Here is a 17,885-nt window from a genome sequence, read left to right on the forward strand (position 1 = left end):
GTGCAAGTAGATAAATAGGTACCACTCCGGCGGGAAGGTAAACGGTATTTCCATGCGCTGCTCTGGTTTGCCAGAAGTGGCTTAGTCATGCTGGCCACATGACCCAGAAGCTGTACGCCGGCTCCCTCGGCCAATAAAGCGAGATGAGCGTCGCAACCCCAGAGTCGGCCACGACTGGACCTAACGGTCAGGGGTCCCTTTACCTTTACCTTACCACAGGGCCTGCAGTGTGCCCAAGCCCTGGCTTGGGCACACACAGGCTCCGTGCTGCCCAAATGGTCTTCCCACTGCCTCTCCCCAGCTATAGGGTGGCTGAGTGGGAGGAGGCAGGCAGACTCAAGAGGCCCGCCGTGCACCCTGCCCCAGAGTCGGTCACGACTGGACCTAATTGTCAGGGGTCCCTTTAAAGGTGCTAGCAAGACTCTCCCTTGCAATTTGACACTCTCAGTTACATTTGCTTTGGAAACTGAAGGATAAGGGTCCTTGCTCCCATCCAGCAAGGAGTTCCTAGCGAGCTTGTGCTGAGAATTAAAGCTATGCTGCATCAAATAATAAGGAAAGATAATGAGCGTTAGGCACAGTCAACCCATGATCAAATCTGTGGTCACAGAAAGGCACTTTGAAGTCCTCCTTCGATTGCACCATCAAAGGGATGGGTGGCTCCATAATTTGCTCAGTTAAAAAAGAGAGAGTCAGAGCCAATAATGCTCCATGAAAGGACCAGGCTGACTCCGCTAAGGGCTGGCTGGACAAACTAGACCAGGGCTAGCAGGATACCAAGCTGGCCCCCAAAGGTTGCACTCCTATCTTAGGTCACCACCGTCTCACCTAGTGTGCAGAAGCGACTCCACTTTGTTTGCAAGCCAGCTCTCCTCAACCTGGTGCCCTCCACATGTTGTTGGACCTGGGAATGTTGGAAGAATTCCAGCTGAAATACGAGTGGAAATTGCTGGTGCTCAGAATGGAAACCAACCCAGCAGATACGCTTGGCGTTTGTAGCTGCCAATGTTGTTTTCAGCCCGCAAATAATATGCAATTGATGGCTTTCCTCAGAACCAGCACCTATTTGTTTCCTTTGCACTGAAATGGATGGTGCACAGTAACGCCATGATAACGTAGTTCCTTGTGTAAAATTCCACCACAGCAGGCCACAAGATGAGTAGCGCAGTTTTGATCGGAAGCCAAACTGCAGCAGAAGAGAAACAGCGCTGCATGCGACAAACCTGGGTTGGAACAGAAATCAATGCTTTCTTACATCCTCCCCGTTGGACTCCAATTACCATCAGTCCCAACCTTCGGCCATTCTAGCTGGGGCTGATGGGAGTTGTGGTCCAAGCTATCCAGAGGGCACCAGGTTAGGGAGGCTGGTTTAAGCTCCAGGAAGCCTTTCCAGAGGGATTCATTGAGAGTGGGCGAAATAACTCTTACGGTCACCAGGTAGGAAAGATCTTGTGGCTCTGATGTAGGACGTGTTGTACTTAAGGCCTCTCTGCCCAAACTTTTCTTTAACGAGATCAAAAAAAGGAAAATAGAGGAGGATCTGACTCCTAGGGCAACTTGTTCTGGAGCTGGGAATAATTTTGGGGGGATTTAGCATCTTCCCGAATGTCCAATGAGCTCCCAGCTTCAACTCGCTTTGTGTTTCCCTGTTGGCCGAAAACGGACACACAGAAGGATGCTTGTTCCCCTTCTGCAACATTCATAACACCTGAAGTGTCCGCTTTAGAGGCTTCGCTGTGGCCCAGCGGTGGTGTGTCAGGTGGACAAAGCGTCCTCTGGAGATGCAGCGACATGGGTGGCCATGCATGTGTGGCTGAATGGCTTACAAAGCATGACTGTGGAACAGTCACACCATCCCTAGTCCATACTGTCATTCGCTAGCTTGGAACATTCATCAGAGGCAGGCAGGATGGTCACCATTAGTCACCATGGCTATATGGAAGCTCCAGGTTCAGAGGGACTCCACCTCTGGGCTGTTGGCAGGAGGAGACTTCATGTCTTGCTTCAGGGCTTACCAGGCTGGCTAGTGCAAGTCTTGTGTGGCACCTTGAGGGCCAACAAATTTATTAGGAGCACAGGAAGTTGTCCAGCTAGCTCAGTATTGTCCACACTGTCTGGCAGAGACTATCCAAGGTTTCCGTCCTACCCAGAGATGCTGGGGACTGAAACCAGGACCTCCTACATGCAAAGCAGATGTTCTACCATTGAGCTACCTTGCTTATGACACAAGCTTTTGTGGACTGTCCACATTCTCCATGGCGAATGTGCACAATGGCTGGTCATTATGCATATTAACTGATGAGTTCCACACCATTCATAACATATATTCTAAATTTAATGGTTTCTGGATGGTGTGGAGGAACCCCAATGCTTCTGATAACTGGATCTAACCTTCTGAGATCCACCTCCAGCTGGCTTGACCTCTCTGTCCTCTCTTAGCGGTGAGTGTTTGCTATTGCCCCCACTTCATGCATTTCCCCATCTCTCAAGACTGGCAATCACCTTGACGGCTAAGTCAGAGCCATTTCTCCATCAGCAAGCACGTTCAAGGCCTTCTCCACGTAGCAGAGGTGGGAAACTGTAAATGGCAGGTCAGGAGCATTATCTGAAGAGATGTTTGGGAAACGTAACCCATTTTGAGCATGCACGAGAGGCTACAGACAAGCATTGCCTGGGCTCATTCCATGCGTTCCTTCACAGCAGCCAAGCAATATTCCAATGAGGTTTACAGTACATCTGCACAAGCTTATTTTTGTAGGGTATTTTCATATATCTGTATTTCATTATATACCCCTAGTGACTCCTTCAGGAGCGTTGAAGAGAGTTCCCCACTCTTGCTCTTAGCCAGTTTGCAGATTTCTTTCTTTCTTTCTTTCTTTCTTTCTTTCTTTCTTTCTTTCTTTCTTTCTTTCTTTCTTTCTTTCTTTCTTTCTTTCTTCTTAACTAATCTCTGCATGCATGCAACAGCCTAAACGGCCCATATCTCAAGACGAGCAATGGGAGGATCTGCCACTGCTGTTCCCTTGGTTTCTCAGTTTCCTAATCTTCGGTTCAGCTCTTCACATTCCTGCAGCAATCTGCGATTTCCCCCCCCCCCCCCCAAAATACCCCATCGGTTAATTTTCCAGAATTTTGATGCAAATTTCTCCGATTCTTGTGCACAGCTTTGACTAAGGAACAAGTTTTAGGTTTAGGTTTGATGAGGCCCTAAGCTACTGAGGGTAATGGGGACCTTTATATGTCCAGCTGTCCTTTGTCAGGGACATGGGTGGCACTGTGGTCTAAACAACAGAGCCTAGGGCTTGCCGATCAGAAGGTCGGTGGTTCGAATCCCTGCGACGAACGGGGTGAGCTCCCGTTGTTCAGTCCCTGCTCCTGCCAACCTAGCAGTTCAAAAGCACATCAAAGTGCAAGTAGATAAATAGGTACCACTCCGGCGGGATGGTAAACGGCATTTCCGTGTGCTGCTCTGGTTCGCCAGAAGCGGCTTAGTCATGCTGGCCACATGACCCGGAAAAACTGTCTGCAGACAAACGCCAGCTCCCTAGGCCACCAAAGCGAGATGAGCGCCGCAACCCCAGAGTCATCTGCAACTGGACTTAACTGTCAGGGGTCCTTTGTCAACAACAAATTGTCGCTGTTTTTTGTGTTGAATATATGCTATATGGTAATTTATGGACCTAATAGGTATCTAAAGCCATTTGCACATGCAGAATGTAGGCACCCTATATATAGAAAGGAGCAAACCAGTGATATTTGAGGGAGCAGGCTAGCAGGAAGGGACCATTACTTACATCATAGGAACCTACACAACACAAAACTCTGTTATTGTATGTAGGTTTTATTTTATTTGCTTTTTGTCTTATATTTTGGAAATGTACATCCAGGTTTTTTTTCCTTTAATTTTTTTTTTGGGGGGGGGGGGCCAAGAGAATGGGGCCCTAAGCTGTAGCTTGTTTAGCTTATATGTAAATCTGGCACTGGGCTGCAAGCCTGTTACCTCACATTCTGTGAAAGCAGCACATTCCCCTCACACTGATTCAACCTGGCCTGTGTGGGAATGGACCTTGGTCAGAGCCGGGATCAAAGGAGGATCACACTGAGCTGAACACACTGTGTAGAAGGACAATAAAGTAGAGCAGAGCAGCAAACACAAGGGCAAAGTTCTTTGGAGATACCTTCCCTCAGCGTAATCACCTCTCACATCTGCGCAGATGACATAAGAGGTCTGTGGCACAAACAATTGTGGTGGGGAGAAAGACTCAACAAAATCCTATTCGAGTGTGCGAGAGAAGCTTCTAGATGGAACTCTGAGTGACAACAGATCTGCACAAGCTCTGTTGGGTGTCAGCCATGTCATAAGGTCCCAGAAACAAGAAGTAATCGACTAGAAATATTACGTTATGGAAATCAACTAAATATTAAAAATCAAAAAGTTTAAGGAAAAGTTTTTTTTCAAAGCCTTAATGTGATGCCGGCTACAAACCTCGTTTCACTGAACTATTCAGTTTCCTCAGAAGGACATTGAAAAATCATAAACTTTAAATGACCAAAATTCAAACAAGGGTAGAACCCCAACAATTCTGATGTATTATAATCCTAGCCCGACCTTTGCAAACAAGCAAAGCACAGTAATAAAGGATTGAAGACTCAAAAGTACAGTTTCTAATACTGAATTTACAAAAAAGGTTTGAAAAACTAAATAGCAAGTTTTAAACAAACCCAAACTTGAAGGTGGCAAAGCACAATGATAAGGGATTGAAGACTCAACTGTGAAAATTCTAGTGCTACTTTTACGAAAAGGTATAAAAACCTAAATGGCACAAATTCAAAGAAAGGAATACAAGATAAAGCTGTTTTAGATTTTGAACAAATTCAAGTACAGGGCTGAAACGCTCCCATGGTCTAGATGTTACTGCTGATGTTAAAGACTGATCACAGCTTCTGACTTGAAATCGGCCATCCCAGTTTTTTAGGCTTGGCCCCACCCCACCCCCCTCACAGCGCTGCCCCAGCAGCGGATCCTGCCTCTCTGCCCCTCGCAACATGGCGGTCAGTTCTGAGCTTGGCGGCACGTTTTGATTATGTCACTTGCCAGGGCACCGCCAGGAGCTGGAGGCAGAGACAGAGAGGCTTAAAAGAGTCACAGTGCAAACTGGAGCTGATAGTGGCAAGTCTTGAGCAGCTGGAGTCCACCAGGCTGCGGATACTGAATTGGGCCACGGATCCAATTTGGATCGTGATCCTGCCACACGGGATCAAGTGAGCCCACTTTGCAATCCAAGTGGGATGGAATCATTCCTAGCCATTCTATGAGCTACAGAAATGTTTTTGCCAAACTGCATCAGAGGAAAAAATCCAGGATTGTCACATTCTGACACGAAGGAGGATAAGCTACAGGATCCGCAGATTTATCCAATAGTTTGGCCAGTGCAAAGCAACCTCCAGAAACTTGAAACCCTCCATTCCTAGTGCTGGGAGCCATGAGCGTGAAACAGAACCTCCACCTGCAGGGGTAGTGTACCTGGGAGTCATAATGTTGAGGGCAAACAACAGGCAGGGCTGTTGCCTTCCTGTTTTGCTTTGGGGCTTCCCAACTACCTTCTGGTTGGCCACTGTGAGAAAGAGGATGTTGTGCTAAGATGGGCCTTTGGTCTGATCCCGTTGAAGGACTGTCCTGATGTGCTCAACAGCGTAAAGGTAAAGGGACCCCTGACCATTAGGTCCAGTTGTGGCCGACTCTGGGGTTGTGGCGCTCATCTCGCTTTATTGGCCGAGGGAGCCGGCGTACAACTTCCGGGTCGTGTGGCCAGCATGACTAAGCCGCTTCTGGCGAACCTTAGCAGTGCATGGAAACGCCATTTACCTTCCCGCCGGAGCGGTACCTATTTATCTACTTGCACTTTGACGTGCTTTCGAACTGCTAGGTTGGCAGGAGCAGGGACCGAGCAACGGGAGCTCACCCCGTCGTGGGGATTCGAACTGCTGACCTTCTAATTGGCAAGTCCTAGGCTCTGTGGTTTAACCCACAGCGCCACCCCTCAGTAGCATAGCCTGTGCTGAAAGGGGTTCTGAGATTTCAAAGGCAACAATTCACACCAATTCAGCTGCTTCTCAACAACCTAAAACCTACAGCTTAAAACCAGCTTCCTAAAATATACTTTTGCAATCTGACCTCCAATGGGTTCCTTTCTCTACGGCACAATCCCATTCTCCCCCACACTCGCACCTCCCCCCAAAACCGTGAATCTCGCTAGTAATTGCAGGATGCAAAATGCTTGGCGTCCTGGAGATGAAAGGAGAGGGAGAATAAACAGGTGTGCTTAGCAAAATTCACTTTGTTCCTACCTCTGGCTTTCCCAACAGTTAACCGTCCGACTCTTAATTGTGTGTTTCTGGACGCAGACCAGCAGCCACCTTTGAGAAGGTGGGAAAACAGGTGAATTAATAATGCCCCTGTTTTTCTCCAGTACCGAAATGACCTGACATTTTATACGCGCTAATTAAAAGAGGAAAGTAAGGGCCACGCAGCCTCTCCACTTCCATAAACAGCCTGGAAGGAATCTGAACCACAGTGACATTAATGGCCCTTTGTTTCTAATCCATTCAGAAATGCAGAATGACAACATATTCTGAATACCCAGCTGGTGTGTTCAAATCTAAGGGAAAAGAAGCAGAAGACAATGAGAGAGAGAGAGAGAGAGAGAGAGAGAGGGGGGGGGGGCTGGAATCTATGCTTAAGACCGATCAGTATGGAAAAAATAATATCTGGCAGTGGGAAATAGGTAGACATCTTTTCTTACTAAGGAAACAGAAAGGGGTTTATGAAACCATAGCAAGATGCAAGCTAAACCTTTGGTGGAAACCTTCTTGGTGTTGGCCCCACAATTCTGGAACACTCTCCCTGGTGAGGTCCTCTTTGCCCAGTTTTTAGACAGAATACATTTTATAATTGATTCCTGACATTTTATGTGAGGATTTGTGAATTCTCCATCCTTGGAGGGTTTTTTTAGCAGAGGTTGGGTGGCCGATGCTTTAGCTGAGATTCCTGCTTGGGGGGGGGTTGGACTAGATAACCTTTGGGTCCCTTCCAGCTCCACAATTCTACAAAATTGCTGCAGCACTGGATTTACAGAGCTCTGCATGTTTTCCATGTTAGGCGGAGAAATGCTGCAAAACAACCCTGACTGAGAAAGGAAAAAAATATAAGCTGAGAACGTTGCTTTGGAAGGGAAATCTTCAAAGATGCCTTTGGAGCTTGCACAAAGGCAACTTAGCTTCCAGCCAGGCAGCAGATACCAACCGGTGCCTCCAAGCAAACAGAACTGCCTTAGCAAGCAGACGCAGGGTACTGTTTATCTAACTGCATTTGTTTAGCCCTGCCTCCAGGTTAATCCTCTTTCTGACAGTGGTTGCCACTTTCCAAACTGTTTGTGTGCTGTAGCAGTTTTCCAGCGAAGCTGCCACCCGCCTCTTGCCAGCATGGACGCAAACATTTCCTTATAGCAACCCAGGTTAAACAGTGCTATAAGAAAATTTAAGGTCTTTTATATATATATAATAAATGTTCATAAATGTACCAACCAAGCACATACATAGATCAGCATAGGAAGGCAGACCTGAAACCGTTTTGACTCCCAAACTGACCAAATGTTTTCTCTGCAAGGAGGGAGGGGGGTCAGGGAGCCTTCCCATTGTTACAGGAATTTAGTAATCACCATTTCAAAGGGTGACAGACTACCAGGAAAGGCAATCAGATAAGGCGTTATCAGATAACCTGGCAGACAGGAAAAACAACGTCATTCAAATTTCTGTTGTAGACCGCCTTTTCTGTGATGTAGGTATGATGTTTGTGGGGGGGAGGTCTTGGGTTACACCGCTTCTGTGATGTATGTATGATGTATGGAGGAGTGGTCTTGAGCTCCAGGGCAGGGAATTAAAAATGTCTATATAAGGGCAGGCATACCTTTGTGCTAGGTCTTCCTCCTTTCCTGCGTGTAAGGGGAGCACCCTGTTGCAACAGATCAATAAAGATCAGGCTTACTAGCTGTGATCCTGTGACCTGGATCAAGAACTAAGTATTTATCATTACAAAAGACTGGCCAGGCTCCCCAGGCAATCCAATCAAGTGACCATTAAACAGGTAACCTGGCAGATAGGAGGTAAACAAAGCACTCAGATTTCAGCCCTTCTGTGATGTAGGTATGATATATGGGGGGGGGGGGGTCTTGATCTACAGGGTGGAAATTTCAAAAGTCTATATAAGGGCTTGCGCACCATTGTTCTGGGTTCCTCCTCTCTCCTGCGTGTGGTGGGTGAGGACCTTGTTGCAACAGATCAATAAAGATCAGGCTTACTAGCTGCTTTGCTTCTCAATATTCTCTGGTTGGCCTCTGTTATTTTCTCCTACCAATAGGGAACCCACGTAAGGACTTTATACGGGCTCAGGGAGCCTCTGTGACTGGGGCCAGTCACTGCATCAGGCTGAACCTACCTCACAAGGCTGTTGTGAGGATAAAATGGGACTGGGGAGAAGCCATGCATGGCACCTTGAGCTGCTTGGAGGATAGGTGCTATGTAAATAGAATAAGGAAGTCAATAAACTGTGCATGAAGTGCGTCACACATTTGCAATGGGCAGTAGAAATGGGCTATAAAGGTAAAGGGACCCCTGACCATTAGGTGCAGTCATGGCCGACTCTGGGGTTGCGGCGCTCATCTTTATTGGCCGAGGGAGCTGGCGTACAGCTTCCAGATCATGTGACCAGCATGACTAAGCCACTTCTGGCGAACCAGAGCAGCGCATGGAAACGCCGTTTACCTTCCCGCCGGAGCGGTACCTATTTATCTACTTGCACTTTGACGTGCTTTCGAACTGCTAGGTTGGCAGGAGCAGGGACCCAGCAACGGGAGCTCACCCCGTCGCGGGGATTCAAACTGCTGACCTTCTGATCGGCAAGTTCTAGGCTCCGTGGTTTAACCCACAGCGCCACCCGCGTCCCTTAGAAAGGCTATATATGAATAATAATTACAAAGTGCTTTATACAATAGCAATAAGCTTTATAAAGAAAACTGCTACAGATCATTATTAGGTGATAACGAAGATGATGAGAGGGTTGTGACGTCAGGCAGCCAGCAAATTGGCCGGCTGCACAGAGGGGAAGCTTAAGTAGGTCAGGACGAGAGGCACTGCCTGATCGATAGATCTGCATTTAGTGGATTGAATTGATGGCATATGCATGCCACTTAGCCATGTGTGCCTCAGCTTCCCAATCTGTGAAATGGGTCAGGTGAGAGCATCCTTACCTCCCATAAAGAGGAAGCAATGAGAGGAAGTAAGGAGATGCAATGAGGTTGAGGATATGTTCTTTCATGTGTAGTGGACCTGTAAAAGGGTAAAAGAGTATTGGGAAATAATTTATAATGAATTGAAAAAAATGTTTAAAAGGACCTTTCCAAAAAAAAAACCCAAAGTCTTTTTTGCTGGGGAGAATTCAGATGGAAATTCCCAGGTGTCAAAAAAGGTTATTTATGTACATCACTGTTTTGTTAGCCCCAAAATGGAAAATGAGTGAGGTCCCAACCAAAGAAGAATGACAACTTAAACTGTTGGAATATGCACAGCTTGCGGAACTAACTTATAGAATAAGAGAACAGGAAGAACATTCGCTTAAAGAAGATTGGAAAGTGTTTATTGAAAATGTGAAAACGCTGGCAGCATTAAGATAAATTCAACAGTGTAAATAAATTTTGATGGACGTAATAATGGAATGCTGAATGGTTTAGTTTATATAAAATATGCAGGGATTTATGCTTTGCAAAATGAACCATGGAAAGAGAAGGTTAGTCATTGATATTTTAAGGTTGTCTAAATGAATATTCTAAATTGTAAAACAGAAAATTGTGTGTGTGTGTGTGTGTGTGTGTGTGTGTGAAAGCAATGCTAAATTAATGGTTTACACAAGGAACCCTACTGATATGCTGGAATTAAAGGCTCTAAACGCAATATAATCAGGATGATTATCAGGATGAATATGCAAAACAAAGAGGGGGGGAGGTACAATCTGCTTTCTACCAAGAAGGAAGGGCCACTCCAACTAAGTGCAAACTGAGGCAGAGAAGGCCTTTGTTACCAAGCTACGGTAAATCCCCAACGCAATTCACCTATTATTCTAAGCTCACCCTAGCCTGCCAGTGGAAGTTTGCTTCCTAACACCATCAAGTTTCTAGCCTTCATGAATGCAAGGATACTCTTGAAAGTGTGTGATCAAGTGCTCTGCCTCTCTCCACAGGTTGTCGCTGTGGTCATGGACATGTTCACGGATGTAGACATCTTCAAAGATCTCCTGGACGCGGGTTTCAAGCGGAAAGTGGGCATCTACATCATCTTGGACGAGACCAACTTGAAATATTTTCTCCAGATGTGCGAGCGAGCCCAGATGCACGCCGGACACCTCAAGGTAAGGCCTAGCCCTGATCCCTAAGAGTCGTCCTGTTAGATTTCTGTAGAAAAAAAGGGACCTCTGGCAGCGCCTTAAACACAAAGCGATCTCTCTGAGCCAAAGGTGTAATCAGTAGCTCCTCCCATTACTAGCTTCTCATTACTGAAATTGCAGCTTTCCCAAATTCCATGCTCTTTGCTTTAAAGAAGACGGAAGAACTCACCATCCATTTCTATATCCAGGTAGGAAGGTCCTGGGTTTGCATGCAGTCACCATGGCACCAGTTCTGCCAGCAACTCTGTCAGTAAGAGCATGCGACTCTTAATCCCAGGGTTGTGGGTTCGAGTTCTGCGCTGGGCAAAAGATTCCTCCATTTGCAGGGGGTTGGAGTAGATGATCCCCATGGTCCCAGCTCTATGATTTTATGAATGGACTGTATCCAACCAAATTCAACAGTTCTACCCAGAGTAAATGAATGGTAAAGGTAAAGGAACCCTGGATGGTTAAGTCCAGTCAAAGGCGACTATGGGGTTGCAGCGTTCATCTCGCCTTCAGGCCAAGGCAGCTGGTGTTTGTCCACAGACAGCTTTCCGGTTCATATGGCCAACAGGACTAAACTGCTTCTGGTGCAATGGGACACCGTGACGGAAGCCAGAGTGCACGGAAACACTGTTTACCTTCCCGCCGCAGTGGTACCTATTTATCTACTTGCACTGGTGTGCTTTCAAACTGCTAGATAGGCAGGAGCTGGGACAGAGCAACAGGAGCTCACCCCATCGTGGGGATTTGAACCGCCAACCTTCTGATTGGCAAGCCCAAGAGGCTCAGTGGTTTAGACCGCAGTGCCACCCGCATCCCTAGTCACGCCCATCAATTGCAACGGGTCTAAGTCAGAGAAGGACCAGCCTTCTCCCAATATGAGAAGGTACAACCCAATATGTATTTATTGTTAGTAAAGTCTTTGATGAGTTTCACATCACACTCTCTCAACAATCCTTTCAACAACCCCGGAAAGTGGGCTGATGGTTTGTGTATATGCCACACAGGACCGGGAAACCTGCAAAATTTGGTATCAAATTCAACTTCCTGAGAATTATTTTTTTTAAAAAAAACAACAACACAAAGTTTCTAGGACTGATGAATGTAAATATATGCTTGAAAGAGTAAGATCTCAGATGCCAAAGAGGTAGGTAAAATAAATTCACAGGGGTCAGTACAAACACTTCAGTCAGTGACCCGCGCAGCTACTTATCCTTTCTTGTGAGCAGCAAAGCCAGCATAATTTGTAGAAAACAGTCAAGATGGCAGAATAAATTATGTGAAGAGAATATATGCATTTTTTTAAAAAATACAACATTCAGGGAATACAACAGTCCTTGGCACATAATTCCAATTCGTTTAGCCGAAAGCGTATGCATCTCTGAAAATTATTATCCCCATTTTGCAGAGGGGGGAAACTGAGGCTAAGAGAGAATGGCTACACAGTGAGATTTGAACCATCCTTCAAACATCTGAAGGTGTGTCACTCAGAAGATGGAGTGGGCTCATTCTCTGTTGCTCTAGAGGAAAGATCTAGAACCACATGTGTGGAAACAGTAGAGAAGCAGATTTAGGAGAAAATTCCTAACCATGTGAAGGTGTTCAACAGGAGAACAGCCTGCCTCAGGAGGTGGCAGCCTCACTTTCACTGGAAGTGTTTAAGCGGAGACTGAAGGCCCAGCTGTAAGGGATTGTGCCCTCGAAAGATCCTGCACTACAAATCCTGGATGAGAGGGTTGGACTACATGGCCTCTGAGGTCCCTTGCAACGTGATGAAGAGTATGGCCTTTTCTGTGGTGGCTCCCCAGCTGTGGAATGCTCTCCCCAGAGAGGCTCTTTACATGTATTTCAGCACCAGGCAAAAAACATTCCTCTTTACCCAGGCCTATGGTTATTAAATAAACCCGTGCCTTTAAAAGTGTGGAGGAGAGGACTGTTATTATTATTATGAAAGTTTTACTTTTAGGCTGTCTGTCCGTACGCTTTTTTATTATGTTTTTATCATTGAAGTTCTGTAATGTGTTTTTAATGTTGTACACTGTCCTGGGATCTTTTGATAAAGGGTGGTATATTAATTGAAATAATAATAATAATAAAGTCAGAGACTTCCTGGCTCTGAGCTCACATTCTCAGCCACAGTGCTGACTCAATCCACAATGCCAGAAATCTTATTCTGGCGTAGCCATGATCATGGTGCATAAGAGTATTGAAAACAGAGGAAGAACCCTCTTGGTGTTCTCCATCACAGGCCGAAAAGGCCATGTGTGGTGGGGGAAGGCTGTTAAAGAGCAACCACGGGGAAACTCAGGGACTCAGCTGCTGAATCAGAGCCACACATTTTGCCCTTTTGGATGTCAAACGTCAGCTGTGCCAAAGTCAAGAGTTTGTGGTTTCGTTTTCAAGCCCGCAGTCGTACTTTAACCCGTGGGTCTCATAAACACCACAGCCTCTGACCTAGACTCAGCTGGTTCAAGGAAAAAGGAGGCATACTTGACATTCCCCGTTCAGCTGTTTTATTCTGCAATCCATATCTATTGCGCTGCTCAGGAAATGGCACACCTCTCCCAGGAATTACTTTAGGATGCAGCCAGTTCTGAGGAAGCGATCGCAGCAGGGAGAACAGGCTCAGCGACTGACAAACTCAAAGGCGGCTTAAAAGGAGGGTTGGAGATATGAATGGCTGTAAAAGTCGCACCTTTCCAAGGAAATTATTTCTGATGAATACAGCCAGGTAAATGAATACAAGAAACTCCCCATTTACGCACGTATCTTTGCGAACCTGGAAGTGGCACAGAAAGGGGCAAAAGCAGCCCCCAAAGAGCGTGAAAATGGAGCGAAAATAGCAGCTAGCAATCCCACGAGCCTTTACAATGACCTTCGAAGCCTTTGGAGCAGCGGTTCTCAACCTGTGGGTCCCCAGATGTTGTTGGACTACAACTCCCATCATCCCTGAGCTCTGGCCTTGCTAGCTAGGGGTGATGGGAGTTGTAGTTCAACAACATCTGGGGACCCACAGGTTGAGAAGGGCTGCTTTGGAGAGCTGGACTTTGAGAAAGTAGGTTTGGAGGGAGCAATTGTGATGGAGTTGGTGGATGGTTTGGCGGTTTTTTCCAAGGGTTTCCAGTGGTTCAGAGAGTCTATGGAAACCAGCAAGCAGGATTCAAGCTCATGAGCACTTTCCCCTCCTGAAATTTCCAGCAACAGGTATCAGAAGCATTACTGGAGGCGGAACATAGTCATATTGGCTAGTAGCCATTGAGAGCGTTATCTTCCATGAATTTGCCTTTTCCTCTTTTCAAGCCATCTGAGTTGGTGGCGGCCACTGCCTCTTGCGAGAGCAAGTTCTACAGTTTAACTACGTGATGTGTGAGAAATGCTTTCTTCTGTTCTGAAGCTTCCAACTTTCAGCATCGTGATATATCCCGGGGGGGGGGGGATGTCTTTATCGCCATCCTACCCAGAGATGCCAGGGATCAAACTTGGGATCAAACGGCCTCGGTCCAGAATATCTGAAGGATATTCCACCCCCATTGTTCTGCCCAGACACTGAGGTCCAGCGCCAAGGGCCTTCTGACAGTTCCCTCACTGCGAGAAGCCAAGTTACAGGGAACCAGTCAAAGGGTAGTGGTACCCACCCTGTGGAACGCCCTCCCACCAGATGTCAAAGAGAACAACAACTACCAGGCTTTTAGAAGACATCTGAAGGCAGCCCTGTTTAAAGATAAAGGGACCCCTGACCATTAGGTCCAGTCATGGCTGACTCCGGGGTTGCGGTGCTCATCTCGCTTTATTGGCTGAGGGAGCCGGCGTACAGCTTCTGGGTCATGTGGCCAGCATGACTAAGCCACTTCTGGCGAACCAGAGCAGTGCATAGAAACGCCGCTTACCCTCCCTCCGGAGCAGTACCTATTTATCTACTTGCAATTTGATGTGCCTTCGAACTGCTAGGTTGGCAGGAGCAGGGACTGAGCAACGGGAGCTCACCCCGTCGCAGGGGTTCGAACCGCCAACCTTCTGATCGGCAAGTCCTAGGCTCTGGTTTAACCCACAGCGCCACCTGTGTCTCTTGCAGCCCTGTTTAGGGAAGCTTTTAATGTTTGATGCATTACTGTATTTTAATATTTTGTTGGAAGCCGCCCAGAGTGGCTGGGGAAGCCCAGCCAGATGGGCGGGGTATAAATAATAAATTATTATTATTATTATTATTATTATTATTATTATTATTATTATTATTATTACAGTGGTACCTCAGGTTACAGATGCTTCAGGTTACAGACTCCGCTAACCCAGAAATAGTACCTTGGGTTAAGAACTTTGCTTCAGGATGAGAACAGAAATCACGTGGCAGCAGCAGGAGGTCCCATTAGCTAAAGTGGTGCTTCAGGTTAAGAACAGTTTCAGGACCTCCGGAACGAATTAAGTTCTTAACCCAAGGTACCACTGTATAACATTGGCTGGAAAACAGAGGGTGGACTGCATAGGCCTTTGGTCTGAGCCACTGGCCTTCTTACATATCGCGTGCTTGCATTCTTAGTTCCGCAAACCTTTGCCCATTAAAGCAAGGTGGAAGCAATGCTATCCCTGAGCCACCCTGACAATGATTTCTGCAGCAGGCAAGCTTCGACTAGCTAGTGCAATGGGTCAACACACAGCACCTCAGGAAACCCTATCAAATGAGAAACCCTATCAAACGAGAGAGTGTTTGCCAAGTGAGTCACCCCTTTGCAGAAGCGGAGATTGTGTTGTTCCCGGGTCACTCATTCATCTGCGGGTGTTTGCTTCTGTTGTTCTTCCTATTGGGTGCTTAAACAAACAGGCCTTCCTTAACGATGATGCCATCCCTGAGAGGAGGAAGCTGGGCATTTTTGGCTGATGCAAGAGCGTTCAGCGATTTTTCTCCCTTCTTCTTTTCTTAGATGGGTGTTGCCCAAAGAACGCCTTTTCCCCTTTTGTGCTTTTCTGAAAAGGGAAGGCCCAGACAGAGAAAACGGATGACGCATGCTGGCCGGCCCTCACTTTTGGGTCAGACAACTCTTCTTCCAAGTAGAGATGTGTCGGCCAAATGGCATCTGGCTGCGGCAGAAACCGGGGAATGTCAGAAACCTCAACAGAGAGGAGCCCTCCTTGCTTTGTTTTGTGGAAGACAAAAACGCAGCCAAAACCAAAAACAAGCCTAACCTATTAGTCAGGAGACTGTCTGCCTTAAAACTGCTTTGGGGACAATGAGTAGGATGGAGGTGTCAAGGAATGGCAGGACAAAGGGGGTGGGGTGGGAGGCAACAGCTGGGAAACCCCCAAGGGAAACCAAAGAGGAAGAAGGCTCAGAGCCAGGGGATTGGTGGTGGGACACAGAGGAGAGGTCAGAGGGAGATTAGGAGGAGGTGCTGGATGCTGAAGGGGCAACAGGGTTTAGTGAGCAGGAAGAGCTGGTGACAGAGAGCAGTTCAGATTCTGAGGCTGAAGCAGAGGGGGGGGTCAAGAGGCTGCTGAAGACTCCAGGGAGTCTCCCTCTCCTGCTGCGACAAGTTCCGTCCCCTCCTGGTCTCCAATAATGTGTAGAATAATCAGGAGAGCAGAACAGAGGCCAGAGGGGCAGAGGCGCAGTTTGAGATTGCTTGGGAAACATCCAGGCGAAAGGTGGGAAGATCTTCAGTCCCAGCAACTTCTCCACAGGAACACCACCAACTGGGAAGCGTTGCTGAGTTGTATGCCGTTTCCTTGACTAAAGAGTTAACTTCACTGACAACGGAGCCTTGCATCTTTTGTGCTGACCTGTTTCTGACTCTAGCCCTGACAGCAGAACTTGTGGAACAACTGGAGAAGAAAGACCAGGGCTGTCCGAAACCTGTCCCTTTAAGCTCAGTAGAGCTTTCTGCTTTCTCACATGCTGACGCTGCATGTTTGGCGCAACTATTCATAAAGGCAAATGCGTGGTTTTGCAACACAGATTCAAATAATTGTTTCAGAGGAGGTACATGTTATTATTGCCAGCAAGTGGCCTGACTGGATGTCATGCTTCCCGTTCAAAAGTAGAGGCATTGCTCAAAGCCGTATAACTCAGATCTAAATCACTATTAATCATCATCCACCAGAGCTATCGGCTTCCTCATTAAAAACATAATCCTGTGCATGTTTACTCAAGAGCAAGCAGCATCGTTTTCAGTGGTGCTTGCTCCTAGGTAAGTGTGCATAAGGTTACAGCCTTAGTCACATTTTTCTTTCTGGACGATCTGGTTGCATTTTGAAACCTCCTGCTGTCTTGACACACATATCTGCAACAGCCAATGCGATGCTGTCAATTGCTAGGACTGCTACCAATACCATATTACAGTGGTACCTCGGGTTAAGTACTTAATTCGTTCCGGAGGTCCATACTTAACCTGAAACTGTTCTTAACCTGAAGCACCACTTTAGCTAATGGGGCCTCCTGCTGCTGCCGTGCCGCTGGAACACAATTTCTGTTCTCATCCTGAAGCAAAGTTCTTAACCTGAAGCACTATTTCTGGGTTAGCGGAGTCTGTAACCTGAAGCGTATGTAACCCGAGGTACCACTGTACTGGGAGGAGAACAGCCATACAGTTTCTACCACTTGCCGGCTTCTGATCAAAAAGTCACGTTCAGCAAAAGAGACTATCAGCCTGAGTCGGAAGAATGAAAACGCTTTTGGAACAAGGGCGATGAGGAAATAACCAAGCCAAGCCCCACACTTTCCATTCACAACTTTGCAGCTCCCCCTCAAGCCAATGTTTGCCAAGCTGTCAAGAGGTGTAAAATGTCATGTTCTTAGTTGGCCCGGTGTTGTATTTTTACAATCCATAAATCCATCACTCTCCTCAAATCTGGGACTTACAAAATTGAAAGTGGCTGTTTTAGGAGTTAAGAAATCCAACTGGGAAACACTTAAGGCAGGAAAGGCAGGAAAATCCAGAGGTCTGTTTTCTCCGACTCTCCCGGAGATTCTATCTATAGCCTTTGGCATGTCACATGTTGTGACAATGATTGCCTCGGCTGGCTTGTTCCTTAACCTTTCTTTTGATTCCCCAGTTGTTGTGTTGCATTGTATCAGTGTCGTTCTATTTCATCTATGCATTTAGTGCCACCTTTTCTTTATGATGCTTTGAAAAGACCCCCTCTGCCCCCAAGGGGCTTGCAATCGAAAATAAACACTCTTGATTTTGCGGGAAATGTATTGCTTGGAGTTGTTTTGATATAAAATAAATGTGCTTATTGAAAATAAAAAATATACACAAGGAAACAACAGATGGAGGGGGAAATGGAGGAGTGGGTGGACAAGGGGAGAATGGGCATATATTTTAAAGTTCACCCAGTGAACATTTAAAGCACAAGGCTTCCCACACAGAAACCTGGGGGGCTGTAGCTTCCCCAAGATGTTCGTTCATTCATT

At 46.7% G+C, this 17,885-nt stretch overlaps 2 protein-coding genes across 7 annotated transcripts in view; one reads left to right on the plus strand and one right to left on the minus strand.

The window, feature by feature from the left end:
* SLC5A10 (solute carrier family 5 member 10) overlaps window positions 1-17,885 on the minus strand; it is a 95,702-nt gene that overhangs the window by 28,349 nt on the left and 49,468 nt on the right. The gene's annotated exons all lie outside the window — the stretch shown is intronic.
* The window catches only part of FAM83G (family with sequence similarity 83 member G), a 47,376-nt gene that overhangs the window by 4,972 nt on the left and 24,519 nt on the right, over window positions 1-17,885 (plus strand). For both annotated transcript variants that reach the window (XM_028706753.2, XM_028706754.2), the window contains exon 2: window positions 10,292-10,459. In XM_028706753.2, coding sequence (XP_028562586.2) covers window positions 10,292-10,459 — 168 coding nt within the window. The remainder of the gene's footprint in view (window positions 1-10,291; window positions 10,460-17,885) is intronic.

This window comes from Podarcis muralis, chromosome 14, assembly GCF_964188315.1.
Source record: "Podarcis muralis chromosome 14, rPodMur119.hap1.1, whole genome shotgun sequence".
NCBI classification, from domain to species: domain Eukaryota; kingdom Metazoa; phylum Chordata; class Lepidosauria; order Squamata; family Lacertidae; genus Podarcis; species Podarcis muralis.